General features: G+C 34.0%; 1 protein-coding gene across 1 annotated transcript; it reads left to right on the top strand.

Moving 5' to 3' along the window:
* Positions 1-9,422: 9,422 nt before the first annotated feature.
* On the top strand, positions 9,423-11,402 carry LOC111373078 (loricrin-like). The gene is made up of 4 exons (XM_022995547.1): positions 9,423-9,522; positions 9,659-9,673; positions 11,067-11,125; positions 11,178-11,402. The coding sequence occupies exons 1-4, from the start codon at positions 9,423-9,425 to the stop codon at positions 11,400-11,402; spliced, it is 399 nt and encodes a 132-aa protein (XP_022851315.1).
* The last annotated feature ends 7,833 nt before the right edge of the window (positions 11,403-19,235 follow it).

Below are 19,235 nucleotides of genomic sequence, written 5' to 3'. Positions count from 1 at the left end.
ATGTTTAATTAAGATTGAATATTTATTCACAAGCGAATAAGTTTTAAAATAAATTTTTTAATTATAAAAGTTAGAAACAAATTACTTATTTTAAAGTACACGTAAAAGCTACATTAAAACTATAAATATATAGAACACGTTTAGGCGTAGGCTTTGTAAAAGCAAAAAGGATCGATTTCTCTTATGGCTTTATTAAAGATAATATTAGATGATATGCGTGTGGCTCTACATTAAGCTTATAGATACGCTCCATTGTAGGAAGATACTTATTTTTCAAATAAAAGCCTAACACATACATAATTTATTTAAATGGACGATGGTGAAAGTTTAACCCATGAACCACAAAATTGAACTCAAACCAGGTGCAAGAGCTCATGCGCAGGCCCCGTATCGAATGTCTCCATCTGAGTTGGTGGACTTGAGAAGGCAGCTTGGTGGTTTAGCATTCGAAAGCTCCCTACGGTGCCCCAGCTTTATTTTAGAAAAAGCATGACGGTTCTATGAGGACGTGCGTAGATTATCATGCCCTGAGTAAGCAGATGATGAAAAAAAAAAATTTTTGATACCTAATGTTGTTGATTTGTTTGATTGGTTGTAAAAGGCCTCATTTTTCACAAAGCTGAATTTGCGATCGAGTTATTGGAAAGCTGAATTTCCAATCATATTTATTTGTGTTATTTATTCTTAATGCTTTCAAATACTAATTGAATGATTAGATGCTTTAAATTTTAGTACTCGAGAGGTGAAAATTTAGGCGCGATCATATAATAACACAACCTAGATTTTATAGGTATCAAAAGAAAGTATAGAATCTTTGAAGCACGTTCCACACAAGAACCACAAACTTGATAATTTCTAGATTCTAATTTGGCATACAGATTTTGGAATTGAAATACAAAAATGACTTTTACCTGGCACTCAAGAGAGAGAGTAAAATTAAATTAGGGTTCTTGCTTATAAATTTGGAAAATTTGATTAGAAATAATTATATAATTGAGAATCATATTTGATAGTTAGGTAAAATAATAATCCTTTGCTTTTCTCATCTTGATTGCTCTTCTAGCTTGCATTTATTTGTTGAGTTCGTCACTATATTCATCATGTTACCTTAGTTAAGATCAATGATTCTAAATTTCATTCATCTAGATAAAATAACATCTACATTCTTATAGTACTTGGTAGAATTAGATATCAATCCGTGTGGGTTCGACATCCTAACTTCATTATTATATTACAAAATTTGATATTGTACGCTTGTAGAATAATTACATCATATAAATGCATAACAGTGTCCGACTGACATAGTTATTCAATTGCTTTTCGAAAAATGATGTAAGTACTTTGGAATACACGAAGATATTGTAAATGATTAGGATTCTCGATTTACAGCCAAGTTTTAGACCATGCTTTTTAATATGATGGGGGTCTGAATTGAAGTCTTCTATGGCACATCATCCATAGATTGATGGTCAGACGAAAAGGATGAATGCTTTGTTGGAAGAATATCTTAGGTACTGTGTTTTAGCAAGTCAGAAAAATTGGATTGCCTTGCTTGATACGAGATAGTTTTGCTACAATCTACATCATTCCTCTTCCATGAGATTGAGTCCCACTGAATTAACTGTGCAGCATATGCCTAAGATGTCTTTTCCTGAATTTTGCTCTTAGCAACTCCTATGTTCGAAGTAAGATATTGTCTAATTATACCACGAATTACAAATGTCTGGAGATTGTGAAATTAAGGGGATGAAGTGTGTGTCCAACGGCTTTGCGATTTGCCTAAGACAAACAGAAGATGATTGAGCAAGCTAAGGATAGCCTTGAAAAGGCTGCCCGATGGATAAAGAAGTATGATGATAAAAACATGAGGGATGTTAAGTCTCAGGTTAAGGATTAAGTAATGTTGAAGTTTAGCTCCCTAGTTTTGGAAGAAGATTAGTAGCAAAACACTGTATCGTGGGCTGGTTCAAAAGTATGATGGTTTCTTTCAAGTGAACAAACATGTGGGAGAGGTAGTTTATCGGCTGAAGTTTCCAGATTGTTTGAAGGTTCATCCTAGCTTCCATGTAAGTTAGCCTGAAACCCTTCAATGAAAATTTGTTGAGCGACGATCGAGTGCAGGGTAAGATAAGAAGGTGGCAAAGATCTTGGGTCATTGAATGATGGGGACAAGTAAGAAAAATAGAAGGACAGACTACATTATTCAATGGAAGTGTGGTAGAGGGATTGATGCAACCTATGAAAGGGACGTTGATTTGTGGTAGTTTGAGGATAATGTTAATGGGTGTTGTGAATCAAACCCGGTTCTTTGTGCCCCCATAATTTTCAGCTAAAGATGTTTTATGGAAATGCGATTTATACAGTGAACTTTACACTGGATGCTGACACTTGGCACATCATAAACCGTTGGATAAGTTAATTGGCCTTGGTGATATATATATATATATTCATCTTCTGTGAGTGGCTAGGGTTTTTTGATTCGCCATTATTTTGAACATCTCATTCGAAATGCTACTTTGAGAGTTTAGTCTTGAATACATGTGATTTCTTGTGTGAAATCTGTAATAGTTGTGAGAATTAGGGTTCTGGTTTTGTGAAGTCAAATCTGTAGTTTCTTGTGTGATTTGAGCCAGATCTATTGGTTCTTTGTGAAGAGACAGTCTCTTATACTGTATTCTGGTATTAGCTAAACATTTGTAACCTTCGTTGCCAGTTTAAGGCATTATAGTGCAACCGAGCAATAGTCGTTCTTGAATGGATGCTCAACAGAGGACTAGGTGTTAAAAGGGTTAGCGAACCTCTGGGGCTTCGGTTGAAAAATTCCTTTGTGTTGAATTTTATTTTTCTGCAAGTTTTAATTTCTATTATTAATCGATCCTTAGTATCTTGTGTTTAATATCGTGTTTGAGCTTTTCAGTGGTATCAGAGCACTAAACTGGGGATAAGATATCTGGATCTTGGAAGGAAAGCACTAATCTGTTCTAGATCTGAAAATTTTGTGGGATAAAGGATATCGATTTCTTACAACTCGTTGGGTGAGATCTTTTTGAATCTTTTGGAAAATTTATTTTCTAAATTCAATTTCTGGATTTTTCCCTTTGACTTACTATACACTAAAACCCCCTAGAAAATATTCTATGTCCAAATGCTCATACGAGGCCTTGGGAATCTGAGATAAATCCAGTACGGGTGTGTATCTGGAGGGTCTTTGAAGGAGAAGTCACTGAAAGATAATTCTGTGATCTTTGGTATTGTATTCCTTATATTGTTTTTGATTGTCTGTCCTTCTATATTAAAACTTGTGACACTGCTGTAATTGTTATTACACAAAACCTTAAATAAATTGTTCCTTGTATTCTTGATTCATATCTAAGCACTTTGTGTTATATTGATATGGCTACTGCTAAGTTTGAAGTTGCTCAATTTGATGGAAAAGGTAATTCTAATATGTGGAGTCAAATGATGAAAGCCATGATTATGCAAATGAGATGTGCTAAGGCATTAGATGATAGTTGGCCTCAAGATATAAATCCTATTAGGAAAACTGAACTTGAAGAAGTTGACTGGAGTACAATTTTCTTGTATCTTTCTGATAATGTGATACGAACCATTGGTGAAACCAAAATTGCTTTTGAACTTTGGACCAAACTTGAAACCCAGTATGTTCCTAAAACTATCCCAAATAAATGCTATCTGTTAAAGCAGCTCTTTTCTTTTAAAATGGACCCTTCAATTGATTTAGATGATAACTTGAATAAGTTTACAAAGTTGACCCAAGACTTAGCCAACTGTGATGAAAAACTTTCAAAAGATCAATTGGCTATAGTTCTGCTAAACTCCATTAGTGATAAATATAGAGACATTAAGGTTGCTCTTGAATATGGAAGGGATGAACTTATTATTGATGTGATTATAAATGCCTTAAGAAATAAAGCATTGGAAATCAAATATGAAACTAAGGATAATCACAGTGGTGACACCTTTATGGCAAAAGGAAAGAGGTTCAGTAAACCAAGTTATCACCCTAAGAATCTTAATGAGAAGAAAAACAAATGGAATGAAAAAGCCAAATCCAAGAACAAGGCTAAAGGGAAAAAATGTTTCTACTGTGGGAAATTGGGTCACTTCATTAAAGACTACTATAAAAAGAAAAATGAGCTGAAAGAAAAGAAAGTTGAGGGTGGGAATGCTGCCTTAGTATTCAATAAGGATAAAACTGAAGATGGATTGGTCCTTGTTAATGTTGCAAAGAAACTAAATAATAAATGGATCCTTGACTCTGGGTGTTCATTCCACATGTGCCCAAACAATAATAGTTTTCTTGACTTTGAAAAGACAACTAGTGGGCATGTTATAATGGAAAATAATATGACCTGTAAAATAAGTGGAATAGAAACCATAAAACTATTGTTAGAAAATGGAAAAGTCCTAAATTTGAAAGGAACAATGTATGTTCCAGACTTAGAAAGAAATTTGGTGTCTCTAGGAATGCTTGATGATATGGAGTTTAACATTAAAATGGGTCAAGGACATATGAAAATTCTTAGGGGAAATGACTTGGTCATTAGTGCCCCTAAGAGACATGGTCTCTATTTTCTTGAAGCAAAACCTTTACTTGGTTTGACTGCTGCTGTTTTAACTGATAACTTGACCTTTGCAAAGTTGTGGCATGAAAGGTTAGGCCATATTGGTAAGAAGAGTTTAAAAGCTTTACAAAACAAAGGAGTTTTTGGAAATCAAAATTTTGGTGAAATTGGCATTTGTGAAAAATGTGTGATAGGAAAGCAAGTTAAACTTCCTTTCTTACCTTGAATTCATAAGTCTAAACAAATACTTGAGTATTTGCATGCTGATTTGTGGGGCATAGCCTCAGTTACTACCTTATCTAGTTTTAAATATTACCTTTTAATCATTGATTATTATTCAAGGAAAATACGGATTTTCTTGTTAAAATCAAAAGATAAAACTTTTTCTATTTTCAAGGAATGGAAAATTCAGATTGAAAATCAAACTGATAACAAAATAAAGATCCTGAGAACAGACAATGGTTTGAAATTTTGCAATTATGAATTCAATAATTTTTGCAAAGAATGTGGCATAGTAAGACATAGAACAGTTACTTATACCCCTCAACAAAATGGTATAGCTGAAAGGATGAATAGAACCTTGTTGAAAAAAGTGAGATGTATGTTTTTGAGTTCTGGTCTACCTAAACTATTTTGGGGTGAACCAGTAAAAACTGCTGCATATTTAGTTAGTAGAACTCCAACAAGTGCTCTGAATTATGATATTCCTGAATCTGTATGGTCTAGCAATCCTGTTGATTATTCACACTTAAATTTTTTTGGATGTGCTGCCTATGCCTATCAGAATACTCGAAAGTTAGAACTTAGATCACTTATGTGTGTTTTTCTAGGCTATGGTGAAAATGTAAAAGGGTACAGATTATGGCTTTACAATGAAAAGGGCTATAAAGTAATTGTTAGAAGAGATGTAGTTTTCAATGAATCTATTATGCCATGTTTAGAAGGAAAGGAGACTAATCTAACTGAAAAAGATATTCAGATTGAGGTGGAGAAACTTCATAGTGAAACTGATTCTCATGTTCCTACCTTAACTGAACTTGATCAAAATGAAAATAGCATTACTGCTGAAACTGAAAACAATCAATCATCTGATACTAATGAACAAACTGATTTTGCAAATCCTCCCTTAAATGAATATCAGTTAACTAGAGATAGGGAGAGAAGGTAAACTAGAACACCTGCTAGATTTGATTGTGATGATTTTGTTTCATTGTTTAACTATCAAGAACAATTTGAAAATGAACCAAGCTCCTATGATGATGCCATTAATTGCAGAGATGCTAAAAATTGGATAGCAGCAATGAATGATGAAATGTCATCTCTTCTTAATTGCAATGATGAATAATACTTGAGAATTGGTAAAGAGACCTAAGAATCAAAAGTTGATCGATTGTAAATGGATTTACAAGATAAAAGAAGGAGAGGGAGGAAACAAAAGTGTAAGATATAAAACAAGATTCGTTGCAAAGTGTGTCACACAGAAAGAGGGAGTAGATTACAATGAAATCTTTTCCCCTGTTGTTAAGTATACCACAATCAGATGTATTCTTGCCCTTGTTGTTCAGTTTAAATGGGAACTGGATCAGTTAGATGTTAAAACTGCCTTCTTGTATGGTGACTTAGATGAAAAATTTATATGAAACAACCTGTTGGCTTTATAAAAGGGGATTCTGAAAAAGTTGTATGCCTTTTAAAAAAATCTTTGTATGGTTTAAAACAAGTCCCACGGCAATGGTACAAAAGATTTGACACCTTTGTACTAAAACCTGGTTTTCAAAGAAGCAATTATGACATATGCCTATCCTGCAGAGGTAATGGAGGTAAAAACTCTTTATACTTAGTACTTTATGTAGATGATATGTTACTTGCCAGCTATGATAAATCTGAGATTGAATTTATCAAACAGAAACTTAAATCTGAATTTGATATAAAGGATTTAGGAGCTACCAAAAAGATTCTTGGTATGCAGATTTTTAGAGATAAAGAAAAAGAAATATTTTTCTTAAATCAACATGATTATGTGAATAAAATTTTAAGAAGGTTTTATATGCTTGATTGTAAATCTGTTACTTTATCTTTAGCAAATCATTTCAAGCTTTCTTCTGATTTCTGCCCTAAAACTGCTGAAGAATATGATAGAATGTTGAATGCACCTTATGCTAATGTGATTGGATCTGTAATGTATTTGATGGTATGCACAAGACCTGATATTGCATTCAGTATTAGTATACTTAGTAGATTTATGGATAATCCTGGGGAAGAACATTGGAATGTTTAAAAATGGCTTTTAAGATACTTGAAAGGGACATCTAACTATGGTCTCATGTTTAGGTTGAATAAAGAAGGGGTAACTTTAAAGGGATTTACTGATTCAGATTTTGCAGATAATAGGGATAATAGGAAATCAACTTCATCCTATTTTTTTACCTTATGTGGTATTGTGATTAGTTGGAAATCTCAACTTTAAAAGATTGGAGCTTTATCATCTACTGAAGCAGAATATATTGCTACTTCTGATGCCTTTAAAGAAGGAATTTGGCTAAGTGGATTACTAAAGAAACTTGGTTTTGTTGATGAAAATGCAACTTTATATTCAGATAACCAAAGTGCCATACATCTTAGTAAAAACCCATATATCATGATAGAAATAAACACATAGATGTTAAATATCATTTTATAAGGGATATAATTTCAAAAGGAATTTTGAAAATTGGGAAGGTTGCTACTCAGCGTAATCCTTCTGGTATAGGGACCAAGATAATACCTTTAAACAAGTTTAAAAACTGTCTGAAGATATTATCTATTAATACATTGTAATTTTTTTTTATAGATACTTTTGGAGCGTATGAAATAAGAGAATGTGATATGCTCCTGGCTACACTATGAGCTGAAAACTATGGTAGCAAGGTGGAGATTGTTGTGACTCGAACTCGGTTCTTTGTGCTCCCATAATTTTCAGCTAAAGACGTTTTATGGAAATGTGATTTATAAAGTGAACTTTACATTGGATGCTAACACTTGGCACATCATAAACCGTTGGATAAGTCAATTGGTCTTGGTGATATATATACACGCTTGGACGTTTCATTTGGCCTTAGATATTTTCTGGCTTCTTATTTTCGAGAGGGTTCATCTTCTGTAAGTGACTAGGGTTTTTTGATTCGGCAACATTTTGAACATCTCATTCGAAATGATACTTTGAGAGTTTCATCTTGAATACATGTGATTTCTTGTGTGAAATCTGTAGTAGTTGTGAGAACTAGGGTTCTGGTTTCGTGAAGTCAAATCTGCAGTTTCTTGTGTGATTTGTCTGTTGGTTTTTTGTGAAAAGATAAGTCTCTTATACTGTATTCTGGTAGTAGCTAAACGTTTGTAGTTTAAGGCATTATAGTGCAATCAAGCAATATCCGTTCTTGAATGGATGCTCAACAGGGGACTAGGTGTTAAAAGGGTCACCGAGCCTCTGGGGTTTCGGCTGAAAAATTTCTCTGTGTTCAGTTTTATTTTTCTGCAAGTTTTAATTTTTGTTATTAATCGATCCTTAGTATCAAGTGTTTAATATTGTGTTTGGGCTTTTCAATGAGTATCTTGATTCTCTTTTGATGCGGACGACAAACTCTTTTTGGTCGGAAAGGATGTTAGCCCCTTAAAAGCTAACATGCATGATGACATGGGCACACCTTGTCCTCTTGTCGGAGTTGTGCGAAAAATTGTGTTGATGGTGCACATTTCGGGTCTCGAGTACAAGGCAAATGTTGGATTTAGCTTGTGGGCATGTTTCTTCAGTTGGGTTGGTGTCAAAGTGTTGTGGGTTGGCAGAATTTTGCAAGGCATGAACGGGATCCAGCTTGCTATTTAGTGAACTTTAGTCCACAAATTTGGATGTCCACGACAAATACATGTTTAAAACATATACTGGGGTAGTTTTCTTGGTCCATACATGTAGAAAGTATGGGCAGTTGCTGGAAAAAGGCATGTGAGGTAGGTTTCTATTAGTTTTAATTGAATTGGGTTAGCTTATCCCTTTGATAGTTAATTGTGTTAACTGAATATGAATTTTATATATTGTGGTTGTATATCTAATTAGGCAATAGAGGTGTTGTATTCCTTCAGTGTTCTTTGGTTTCTTGCATTACTGTTGAGTAATAAAACGAGTTAGGTGTGTTTGTTCTTAAATCACCATGCTCTCTTTACTTTGTTGCCTTTATATTGTGAAATTTGTCCCTTGTTTTGAGGAAATTTGTGGCTTACTGAGTGAACCCTCAATACCATCATAGGCGAAAACTTGGCTAAGTACTTGGCTGAGAATTTGTCCTTGTGATAGTAGCCAACCATGCAATTTTGATTGAGAGGTAAACCCTACATTTTGAATTCTAGTTTTGAAAAATCACATGTTTTCAAATTCAAAATTCAAACTCAATTATTTTCTTTCAATAATCAGGTAATAATTAATATTTAAAAAAATTATATATCATTTATCTGTATGCTCTCTCTATATTTACTCACTGTCTACTCTTTCTACATCAACCGACCATCGTCTTCTCTCTTCTCGGCCATTATCATCGTTAAAATTACCCTTATCATGACTCATCACTGTATCTAGATCTATAAATGAAGATGGTTTATACCATTAGGACTGGAAGGAATGGCAATGTCCTTAATGCTTTGATGGGTTAATTTCAAAGATGATGAACTTGATGGCTACAAATTTTATAATAGATGGTAGATTTGAGGTGCAAGTTGTGGATTTAAAAGTGCGGGTAAAGCTAGTTTTTGTGAGGTGGTGCCGTTGGTTGTGTGGTAAACTTGAGATGCGGGTAAAGCCGATGATTGTGGATGAGGTTTACGTGGTGGTGGTGGTGCAATGGAGGTGGTGGCAAGGATTTTGGTGGTGTCGGCTATGGTGGCGTGAAGCGGGACGAAATGAAGGGTGATTGTAACTAGTAAATTGGATAATTTTTTATTAATAAGTAATTTTTGACCTATTAAATGTCGAATTTGTAACTAAAATACGTGATTGTGACACATACATTCTGTCTTTATGACTGTAACCTTATATTATGTATGATTAGTATATGATCGTGATTGTAAATTATGTGTTATGGTGGCCGTGACCTATTCAATTAAATTATAGGTCACGACATTTTATCAAAATTCACAAAATGTGACCATACAATTGTTGAAAAAATTTACAAGTTTTTTATTTTTGAAAATGTAAATTGAAACCGTTTTAATTATGATTTTTTCCTAAAAACATTTGGGGTACAATTTCTGCTTCTCCAACAAAATTCATATCCTAATTTTCTAGTTGGCAATATTTTACCATGACATATTCCATTAGATTTTGACCAACTATCTTCCATCCCGATTCTCGTTGATTTTCCACAAATCTTGTTCAATATGTATTATTCCTTCATAAGCATCAAATTCCTGTTGGAATTTAGAGGACCATTTCATTGGATTTCTCCTCCATCACCGACTTCACAACCGTTGCATTCTCACGCTTCTATATTAGCCAAATGATCTGCTGCTTCAACGCTTCAATTGCAATGTTTTTGCTTCATTTATACAAATCGTATTACCAAAAAAAAAACTTGTCAAGATAGTTGTTCTAACTTATCACATTGCATGGTTTTTGCCATCTAGTTACATAGAACAAAAATCCTTCTCTATTAGAAGCGTGATTAGTTACTAATACCAAATTGCTGCAGTGAATAAATTCAAAAGATGGTTAACACTCCAAACATTCATTAATTCAATCAAAAAATGGGAACGTGAAATATTCATTGATTTACTAAGAATACTGAATAATTGGCAGAATTGAAGAACTTCCAAACTTTAATTAATAAACAATCAAATGTCCTAACTCTTGCTTAAATACTAAAAGTGGAAATTACATGGTAACAACATGTGTTTAAAATTTACAATTCATATATCAGGTATGAAATTTACTTGTTTAAATATTAGGTATTAATTTAATTATTAAACCAACCACCCACCCCAACCCCAAACCCAAACTCTAATTATTTTGATTTCTTTCTCGTTGTGCACTCTCTCTGTCCTCTCACTACACTCTCTCGTCTCTCTCTTCTTTTTATTATACACCACCGAGTCATCGTCGATGATGACGTTGCGCCAGCGGTCTGCAGCATAACAGCACGATTCACACGACGATCTGAGTTCACACAGCATGACAAGACCCAGCCATTTGTCATCTAATTTTCGAAGATCGCGTTGTGCCTTCGACGCCCAGTTCGCACGACAATCTGAGTGTTGCAGTGAAGATCTGATTGGTGGTTTTTGTGGTGTTGGTGGTGAGGTGGTGGTTCTATTGTGGAAGTGGGGACGATAATTGTGGTGGTGTAGTGGTTAGTTTCTACGATTGTGTGTTTTTGTTGAGTTTTGATAGTCCCGATCAGTAGAAATGTGGTCACGAATTGGTGTTGAAAATTTGGGACGAGTTTTATTGGTTTTGTACAGTTGATTGTGGTGATGGTGGTAATGGTGATGGTGGTGCAAGATATGATGGCCGCATCGTGGTAGTGGTGTTGGTGGTTGTCTAATAGGGGTGGTGTGATGGTAATGGTGCAGGTTGCTGTTGGTGGTGGCGACGACGGTGGTGTTGACAGTAGCAGTGCGTTTTTTGCTAGTGCTGGAAGTGGTTGTATGTGGAGAGTTGATGGTAGTGGTTGTGGTGGTGGTGGTGTTGAGGTGAGGGTGGTCACAAGTAGCCATAGTGGCAGTAGCATTGGTGTTATTGGCGATGCTTGTGATGGTGTTGTGGCGAGATATGCAGTGCTTGTGACCAAGTATTAGCAATAGATCGGGATCGGGGTTGGATACTTGGTGTATGTGACTAAATATTTGGTCCTTTGTGACTAATTATTAAATTGTGACCTTAAAATTCGATAATCTGTGACCAACAAATTTGAAAATATATAATCGACAGATTAACTGTAACCTATAATTTTTTTTTTCGTTTTGTGATCAATGAAATAAATTGTGATCTATAAATTTTTTGATTTGTGATCTCGACATAATTCATGATCAATTAATTTGATAATATGTGACTAATAAACAAATTGTGATCTATAATTATGTTTCTGTGACCATTAATTATATAATTGTGACCTTATTATATTTAATTATTAAATATTTTTAATTAATTACCACATACCTGAATTTCAAACTATACACTTGACTTGTGATTTGGTGTAAACTAAATCACCGAGTTATAATTTTTTTTCACATACTAAAATCTCGCCAAAAGCCTTAATCGTTAAAATGAACAAAGGACCCTAGCTAATTTTATAATTAAATAATAATGAGAAAAAAAAACAATTAAGCCATTGTTTGAGCCCCATTCTTGTATATATATATATATATATTATTTTTTTGAATAGTGTATTGATGAAAAATGTGTGATTGAAAAATAAAGAAAAGTCGTGAATTTATATGAAATATTAATTTATTAAAAATTGTGTGGTTAGGGTGGGGTCAAATCACTATTGAAAAATATATTTTGATGAAAAAATTAGGCTCAAACAAGGGTTAAATAAGAGGATTATTATACTCGTACATTTTAGTGAATACCATGGATGACATAATGTACAAGTGGCATTCTATTATTAGCTTTTGAAATATTTTTTTTACACCAGTCAATGACAGAAAGCCACATGAGTGTACATATGACAAAGCTCTTAACCAGAAGTTTAGATTATTGAAAATTTTCATATTTCACCAAATACGCTACAATCTGCAACTAAGAAATGGATACATTTTGGAAAATATTAAGTTTATGTATTTGACTAGTGAAATATTAAAATTGATGTATTTGACAATCAAATAAATAGCAAAATATTTTCTTTTAAATTTATGTATTTGACTAGTGAAATATTAGAATCTTAGACAATATGCACTAATGTCATTTTTCAATTTCTATGGATGTAGATTAAAGGAAGAGATTATAGACTAAAGTTGATTCCTTTTTTAGGGCACGCATTAGTTTTAGCATCACACACACACACACACACACACACACACACACACACACACACACACATATGTGTGTGTGTGTGTGTGTGTATATGTGTGTGCATATATATATAATTTTTTTTTCTATTTTTTTACTTTTGGAGGTAAGTATTGATGACAAATTTATCTGCACTAGTGAAAGGCTTTTGGAGGCACGAGGATTGTACCTCAATTATATAATTCTGAAAATAAAGAAGATAAACATCAACGAAGCCGCACATTTATGAAAATTGAGTCATCGATTTTCATCAATATAAGTTAAGATTGATTTGTACCATAATAGCTTGGAGCAATAAATTCAATTGACGTGAATTACTATCCAGTTTGTAATGGAAGAAGTTTCATGCTGCTCAATTACCTGACCTCCTGTTTCAGTCAAATTCTATGCATTCTTTCATTGTTTGTGCATCAAGCTTTAAATCACCACTTTTCACTTTAATGTACACTGAGGAGCACAATATGCATATTTTATGCTCGACGTGCAATCATTCAAACCACTCTCATTATCAATAGAGACTCAAGGTACTATCTTGACTGCCTCTGTACATATCTTGTTTAGTCCACCACTTTGGATCTCAAGCCCTAGGGCATCGTGCATTTATCCTCACATCTTTCTCTAGTCCTCCATGTATACACGTAGAGGTGCGAGTTGCATTTCTCATGGTACATGATACATAATTCTTTTTATTATATTCGAAATTAATTAAATCATATCGAGATTAATTTGGCTACATGACATAGTTGTAAATAATCAATTTTTGCTGGAATGAAATGTTGGAAAATATGAGTAAACGACTCAATTTCGACACACTTTTCGGTGGGACCTGTTGGTCCAATTTAAAAGATCAAAGTTGATCCGTGTTCTCCTCCGTGAGAGTATCGAAATTATATATTTACTTACCAAAAATGAAGTTCGGGTAAATGAGAAATTGGAGATCAAAGTTGACCATTGAAAAATGGCTTATGTGGAAAAAAATAGTTTTTCTCACATAGGAAAATATGAAAACAAGAATCATTTAAAATATGGTTGCACATTGGAAGGATGTAATCATGTGCAACATAGAGGCTCTTTCTACATGCGCGCACAAGGGGGTGCAAATGACGAACTGAAATAACCTTTGGACCTTGAACTTATATGCAGGTGCGACCTGCGTGCACGAATGTAGGACCGAATGAAACAAAAATTGCCCCGTTTGGAGTATCTACGTTTTGCAATTTTTTTCTTGATTTCTCTATTGACTTTTGAGTTTCTGAAACTTTTTAAACTCCTAGAACCTGAAGTGACTCCAATATTTATTGTCATAGAGTTAATGACAGAGTTATCTATATAAGTTCTCATTCTCTAGCAATTCCAGAACACAGATGAAAATAGGAAAAAAACATTCTGCATATTTTTCTGTCTACATCTTGATTTCTGTTCAGCATCGTCATTGTGGTTATATTGTTCGGATACTAGTCAATTCGTCGGAGTAGTATCTGTGGTGCTTAAATTCTACAGGTTTTACCGTTACATCTTAGGAAACAGATGCTTGAATTAAATCTCAAGCACTTACGATGAGGGAGCGAATCTGTTTTAGGAAAATTGTTCTCACACAAGCCTCGGGTTGAAAGTTCATCCACTATTTAATATTTCTGCAATTTATTCGTGTGTTTTAGTTTTATTATGTTATCCTTCTCTTTATGTTGTTTATGAAATTAATCCGCGTTAATTTTTATTTATGTTAAAAATACAAATTTGAAGGAAAAAATGTATATTTCTGCAACTTCGGTATGTGAAAAATTTTACTGCAATATTAATCTGAAATTTCGATATGTGCAAAACCGGTATGTGAAAATACGGCATATATGAAATGGATAAAACAATATGTGCAAATATAATTAAAAGCATATATGATAGGCAGCATATACAGTAAGCTGCATATACGGTATGCTTAAAATCATATCTAAACCACATGTAGGAGAAGCTAAAACTGCTGTAGAATTGTGGACTGCCTTAGAAAAACACTACCTCACTATGACTGTACCAAATAAATGTTTTCTTTGGAGACAGTTCTTTAGTTTTAAATTTGATCCTAATCTTGACACGGGAGATAATATGGATAGATTTAATAGGATCACACAAGATTTAGCAAATTGTGATGAGAAATTTTTTGATGAACAGAAGGTAGTTGGCCTACTTAATACTCTAGGAGATAAATATAAAGACATAAGAAATGCTCTAGAGTATGGTAGGAGTGACCTCACCGTTGAAATAATTCACAGTTCTCTTCTGAATAAAAAACTTGAATTAAAATCTGAACACAAAGAAGTATTCCATGTTGAGAGTGTGTCATCAAATCAAAAACCACATGTTAAAGGAGTAAGTAACTTCAGTCATTCCAATTTTAACAAGAATAAAAATTTTAACAAAAGGCAATGGAATAACACAAAAGGAAAAGGCAAGAAACCAATTAAAGGAAAAGCAAACAGCAACAATAATAGAAAATATTTTTACTGTAGAAAAATAAGCCACTTTATTAAAGATTGTTTTCAAGAAGGCAAATAACCAAAAGAAAGAGTCTAACACTGAAAATGCTTCTTTAGCAGTTGCTGCTAATTATAAAGAAGCAGGAGCAAATATTGGAGTTGCCTATATGTCTCTATCTGAAAATACTGATCAGGACTGGGTCCTGGATGCAAGTTGTTCCTTTCATATGACACCCAATATTGGCTGCATTTCAGACTTTTGTAGTCTGGATGGAGGATTTGTAAAACTTGGGAACGATGAGTCATGTCAAGTGAAGGGAATTGGAAATTTGCGGTTGAAATTTAAAAATGGTCATCACATGTTGTTAAAACATACAAGAAATGTACCAGCACTTAGAAGAAATCTTATATCCCTAGGAGTTCTTGATGATGAAAATTACCAAATTGGTATTAAAAATGGCTTTACAAATATAACAAGAAATCAAGAACTTATTGTCAGTTCACCTAAGCTCAATGGAATTTATGTAATAGGTGCTAAAATAATTTCACCTAAAAATTCTGTTAATTCTGTCACACATCCCGATAAATCAGAATTATGGCATAAAAGATTTGGCCACTTAAGTGAAAAGGTTTAAAAACTCTATCATATCAAAGGGCATTTGGGAATGATAGTGTTCAAAAATTGACTTTTTATGAACATTTTATCATGGGAAAACGAGTCAAACTGCCTTTTAAGGCAGAGCTGCACAAATCCCAAGATGTCCTTGAATACATATATTCTGATTTATGGGGAACTGCACCTATTCCTACTGAATCTGGTTACAGATATTATCTTCTTACAAGTGATGACTATTCAAGGAAAACATGGATTTTCTTACTAAAATCTAAATCTGATACCTTTGTAATTTTCAAAGAATGGAATGTACTGATTGAAAATCAGACTGGTAAGAAGATAAAAATTTTAAAAACTGACAATGGGCTTGAATTTTGGAATACCAAATTTGATCAATATTGTAGTAAACTAGGGATAATGAGACATAAAACTGTGAGCTATACCCCACAACAAAATGGGGTTGCCGAGAGGTTAAATAGAACAATTCTTGAAAGGACCAAATGTATATTAATTAGTTCTGGCCTTCCAAAAATTTTCTGGGGAGAGGCTGTAAAAACAGCCTATTATCTTATCAATAGATGTCCTTCCAGCTCTCTAAATAACAGAATTCCCTAACAAATATGGTCTGGTTCAATGCCAGATTATTCTCACCTAAGAACCTTTGGATGTGTAGCTTATGCACATCATACTGAGTCAAAACTGGACCCTAGATCATGGAAGGGTGTGTTCTTAGGATATGGAGAAAGTGTTAAAGGCTATAGACTGTGGTTAAGAGATGTGAAGGGTTATAAGGTGATAATAAGCAGATATGTTATCTTTAATGAATATGACTTTCCTTGTTTTAGTGACAAATCTGGTGAAAATTTGGGAAATGATGACTTTATTATCATAGAAATTATTTTTGATAGCCAAAATACTGATGAGCAGGCTCAGTTTGAGGTGGAGCCACATCAAGTAGAACCACAGGATGTCTCTGATGTTGAAATATTGGAAGGTAAACAGCATCTGGAGCCTGCACATGACCTGCAGAGCTACCAGCTTGCTAGAGACAGAGAAAAGAGGCAAATAAGACCTCATTCTAGGTACTAGTATGCTGATTTTGCATCTGATCTGTTTGACATAGAACCTGCCTCTTATGAAGAGGCTATTTCTTCTAAAGAATCCCTTAAGTGGATTGCTGCGATGGAAGATGAAATGAACTCACTCTTTAAAAATGAAACCTAGACTTTAGTTGAAAAGCCAAAAGATTGTAAATTGATTGACTGTAAATGGGTTTATAAGATTAAAGAGGGTGAGACTAAGGCTAGTGATAAAAGGTTTAAGGCAAGACTTGTAGCTAAAGGCTTTAATCAAAGGGAATGGATAGATTACCCTGAAATCTTTTCATCGGTTGTTAAATATACATCCGTTAGAGTCCTATTTGCTATAGTGACACAATTTGACTTGGAGTTAGAACAACTCGATGTGAAAACTGTCTTCTTGTATGGTTCTTTAGATGAAAACATACATATGAATCAACCAAGAGGGTTTGAAGTGGTAGGAAAGGGAAACTTAGTGTGTCTCTTAAAGAAATCCTTGTATGGCCTAAAACAGGCCTCTAGGCAGTGGTATAAAAGATTTGACTCTTTTATACAAGGTTTGAACTTCAAGAAATTAGAATATGATCCCTGTTTCTATTATAAGAAAGAAGGTGAATCTGATTTTTTCTATCTGCTTTTGTATGTCGATGATATGCTCCTTGCTGGTCATAATTTTGTTGCACTTAACTCAATTAAACAAAATCTGAAATCTGAATTTGAAATGAAAGATTTAGGACCAGGTAGAAAGATTTTGGGCATGGAAATAAAAATAGATAGAATAAATGGAAAGTTATTTCTAACACAAAGATCTTATGTTGATAAGGTTGTAAAAAGGTTTTCCCTTCATGAATCTAAGTCTGTTAGCTTGCCTTTATCTGTTGGTATGAAATTATATGTTGATCAATCGCCTAAAACTGAAGAAGAAAATAAAAGAATGATGAATGTTTCGTATTCTAATGCTGTTGGATTTGTAATGTATGTTATGGTGTGCTCTAGACCTGATATTGCTTATGCTATGAGTATGTTAAGTAGATTTATGAGTAACCCAGGTGAAATACATTGGCAATGCATGAAAAATCTGATTAAATATTTGAAAGGAGCCAATAATTTAGGTTTAATGTTCAAAACTAATAAAAATGGACTTAGATTTAAGAGTTATATAGATTTAGATTTTGCTGGTAATCCGAACAATAAGAAGTCTACAACTGCATATTTTTATGTTATAAATGATACATGCATTAGTTGGAAATCCCAACTTCAAAAATGGGTTGCATTGTCTTCAACCGAGGCTGAATACATTACTGCAACTAAAGCAGTTAAGGAGGGTCTATGGTTGAAGGGTTTACTTAGTGAATTAGAACTGATAGAAAATCAGGTAGAGCTGTGTTCAGACGACCAAAGTGCTATTTTTCTGGGTAAAAATCCTATTTTGCGTGATAGATCCAAGCATATAGATGTAAAGTTCCATTTTATTAGAGATATAATAGATAGGGATGGTATTAGATTGATCCAAATACCTACTAAGGTATATCCAGCAGATGCCGGAACCAAGGTAATCCCTATAAGTAAGTTTGTTGATTCTTTAAGATTAATTAATCTTGAAGAAAAGACTGATTTTTATTATTTTGTTTTTACAGATAATAAGAGCAAGTGAAATGAAGATAAGTTTTGAATCCACAAAAGAGCAAGCACAAAAGACAGCAAAGGTGGAAAATGTAGAAATTGGGTTGCTGTTCTTTGTGAAGCCCAAGTTGAAAAGCCCAACCCATGACCCGGTTTAATGGCCCAGAAGACAGAACAATCTAGAATTTGAAATTGAATTAAAACAAAACGAGTTTTTCGGTTCTAAAATAACAACTTTCACCGATTGTGACATGTGGCGACTGCTGGACCATTAGATCAAACAATTAGCTGAATAGTCTAGAGTTTTTGGGGCTTTTTTAATTTTACGTGCAGCTTCTTTTGAGTTTAGATATTCTCTCTGTAATTTTTAGTTCTCTCTTCTTAGATCTTGTCGGTCTTCGGTTGTTGGTTGAGAGAAAGTGTGATCTAATGAACTGTTGTGTGAGTTCATCGTATTGTTGAGGGGATTTTGTTGTTGCTGTGGCTGGAACTGTGTGTTCCGTTTGTAACTCAAAGTACTGCTGTATTTTAGGCCGGTGATTTTAGTGGATTCGAGCTTATTCCTTCATGGATGGGGACTAGGCGATCTAATCAATCGTTGAACCTCAGGGCTTCGGCCGAAAAATCGTTTGTGTTCTTTACTGTTTCGTTCAGTCTACAAATCTTGATTTTAACTTTGCGATTTTTCAATGGTTTCTAAATGTTCCTAGGTTCCTACAACAATATTCTGTTTTGAAGGGAGAAATGACATCACCGTCATATTTTGTTAATAAAATAGTCCCATATCTGCAGAGACGGATTTAGGGGGGGCTGGGCTGTAGCAGCCCCCCCCCC

The sequence above is a fragment of the Olea europaea genome, unplaced genomic scaffold (genome assembly GCF_002742605.1).
Source record: "Olea europaea var. sylvestris unplaced genomic scaffold, O_europaea_v1 scaffold1069, whole genome shotgun sequence".
NCBI classification, from domain to species: domain Eukaryota; kingdom Viridiplantae; phylum Streptophyta; class Magnoliopsida; order Lamiales; family Oleaceae; genus Olea; species Olea europaea.
This window is presented reverse-complemented; position numbering and strand designations above follow the sequence as displayed.

What these genes read in the sequence shown, in the direction of transcription:
- LOC111373078 (XM_022995547.1), top strand. Translation starts at nt 9,423, where the DNA reads ATGAGGTTTACGTGGTGGTGGTGGTGCAATGGAGGTGGTGGCAAGGAT. An exon ending in GATATGATGGCCGCATCGTG is followed by an intron (nt 11,126 to 11,177) that starts GTAGTGGTGTTG and finishes GTAATGGTGCAG; the next exon opens with GTTGCTGTTGGTGGTGGCGA.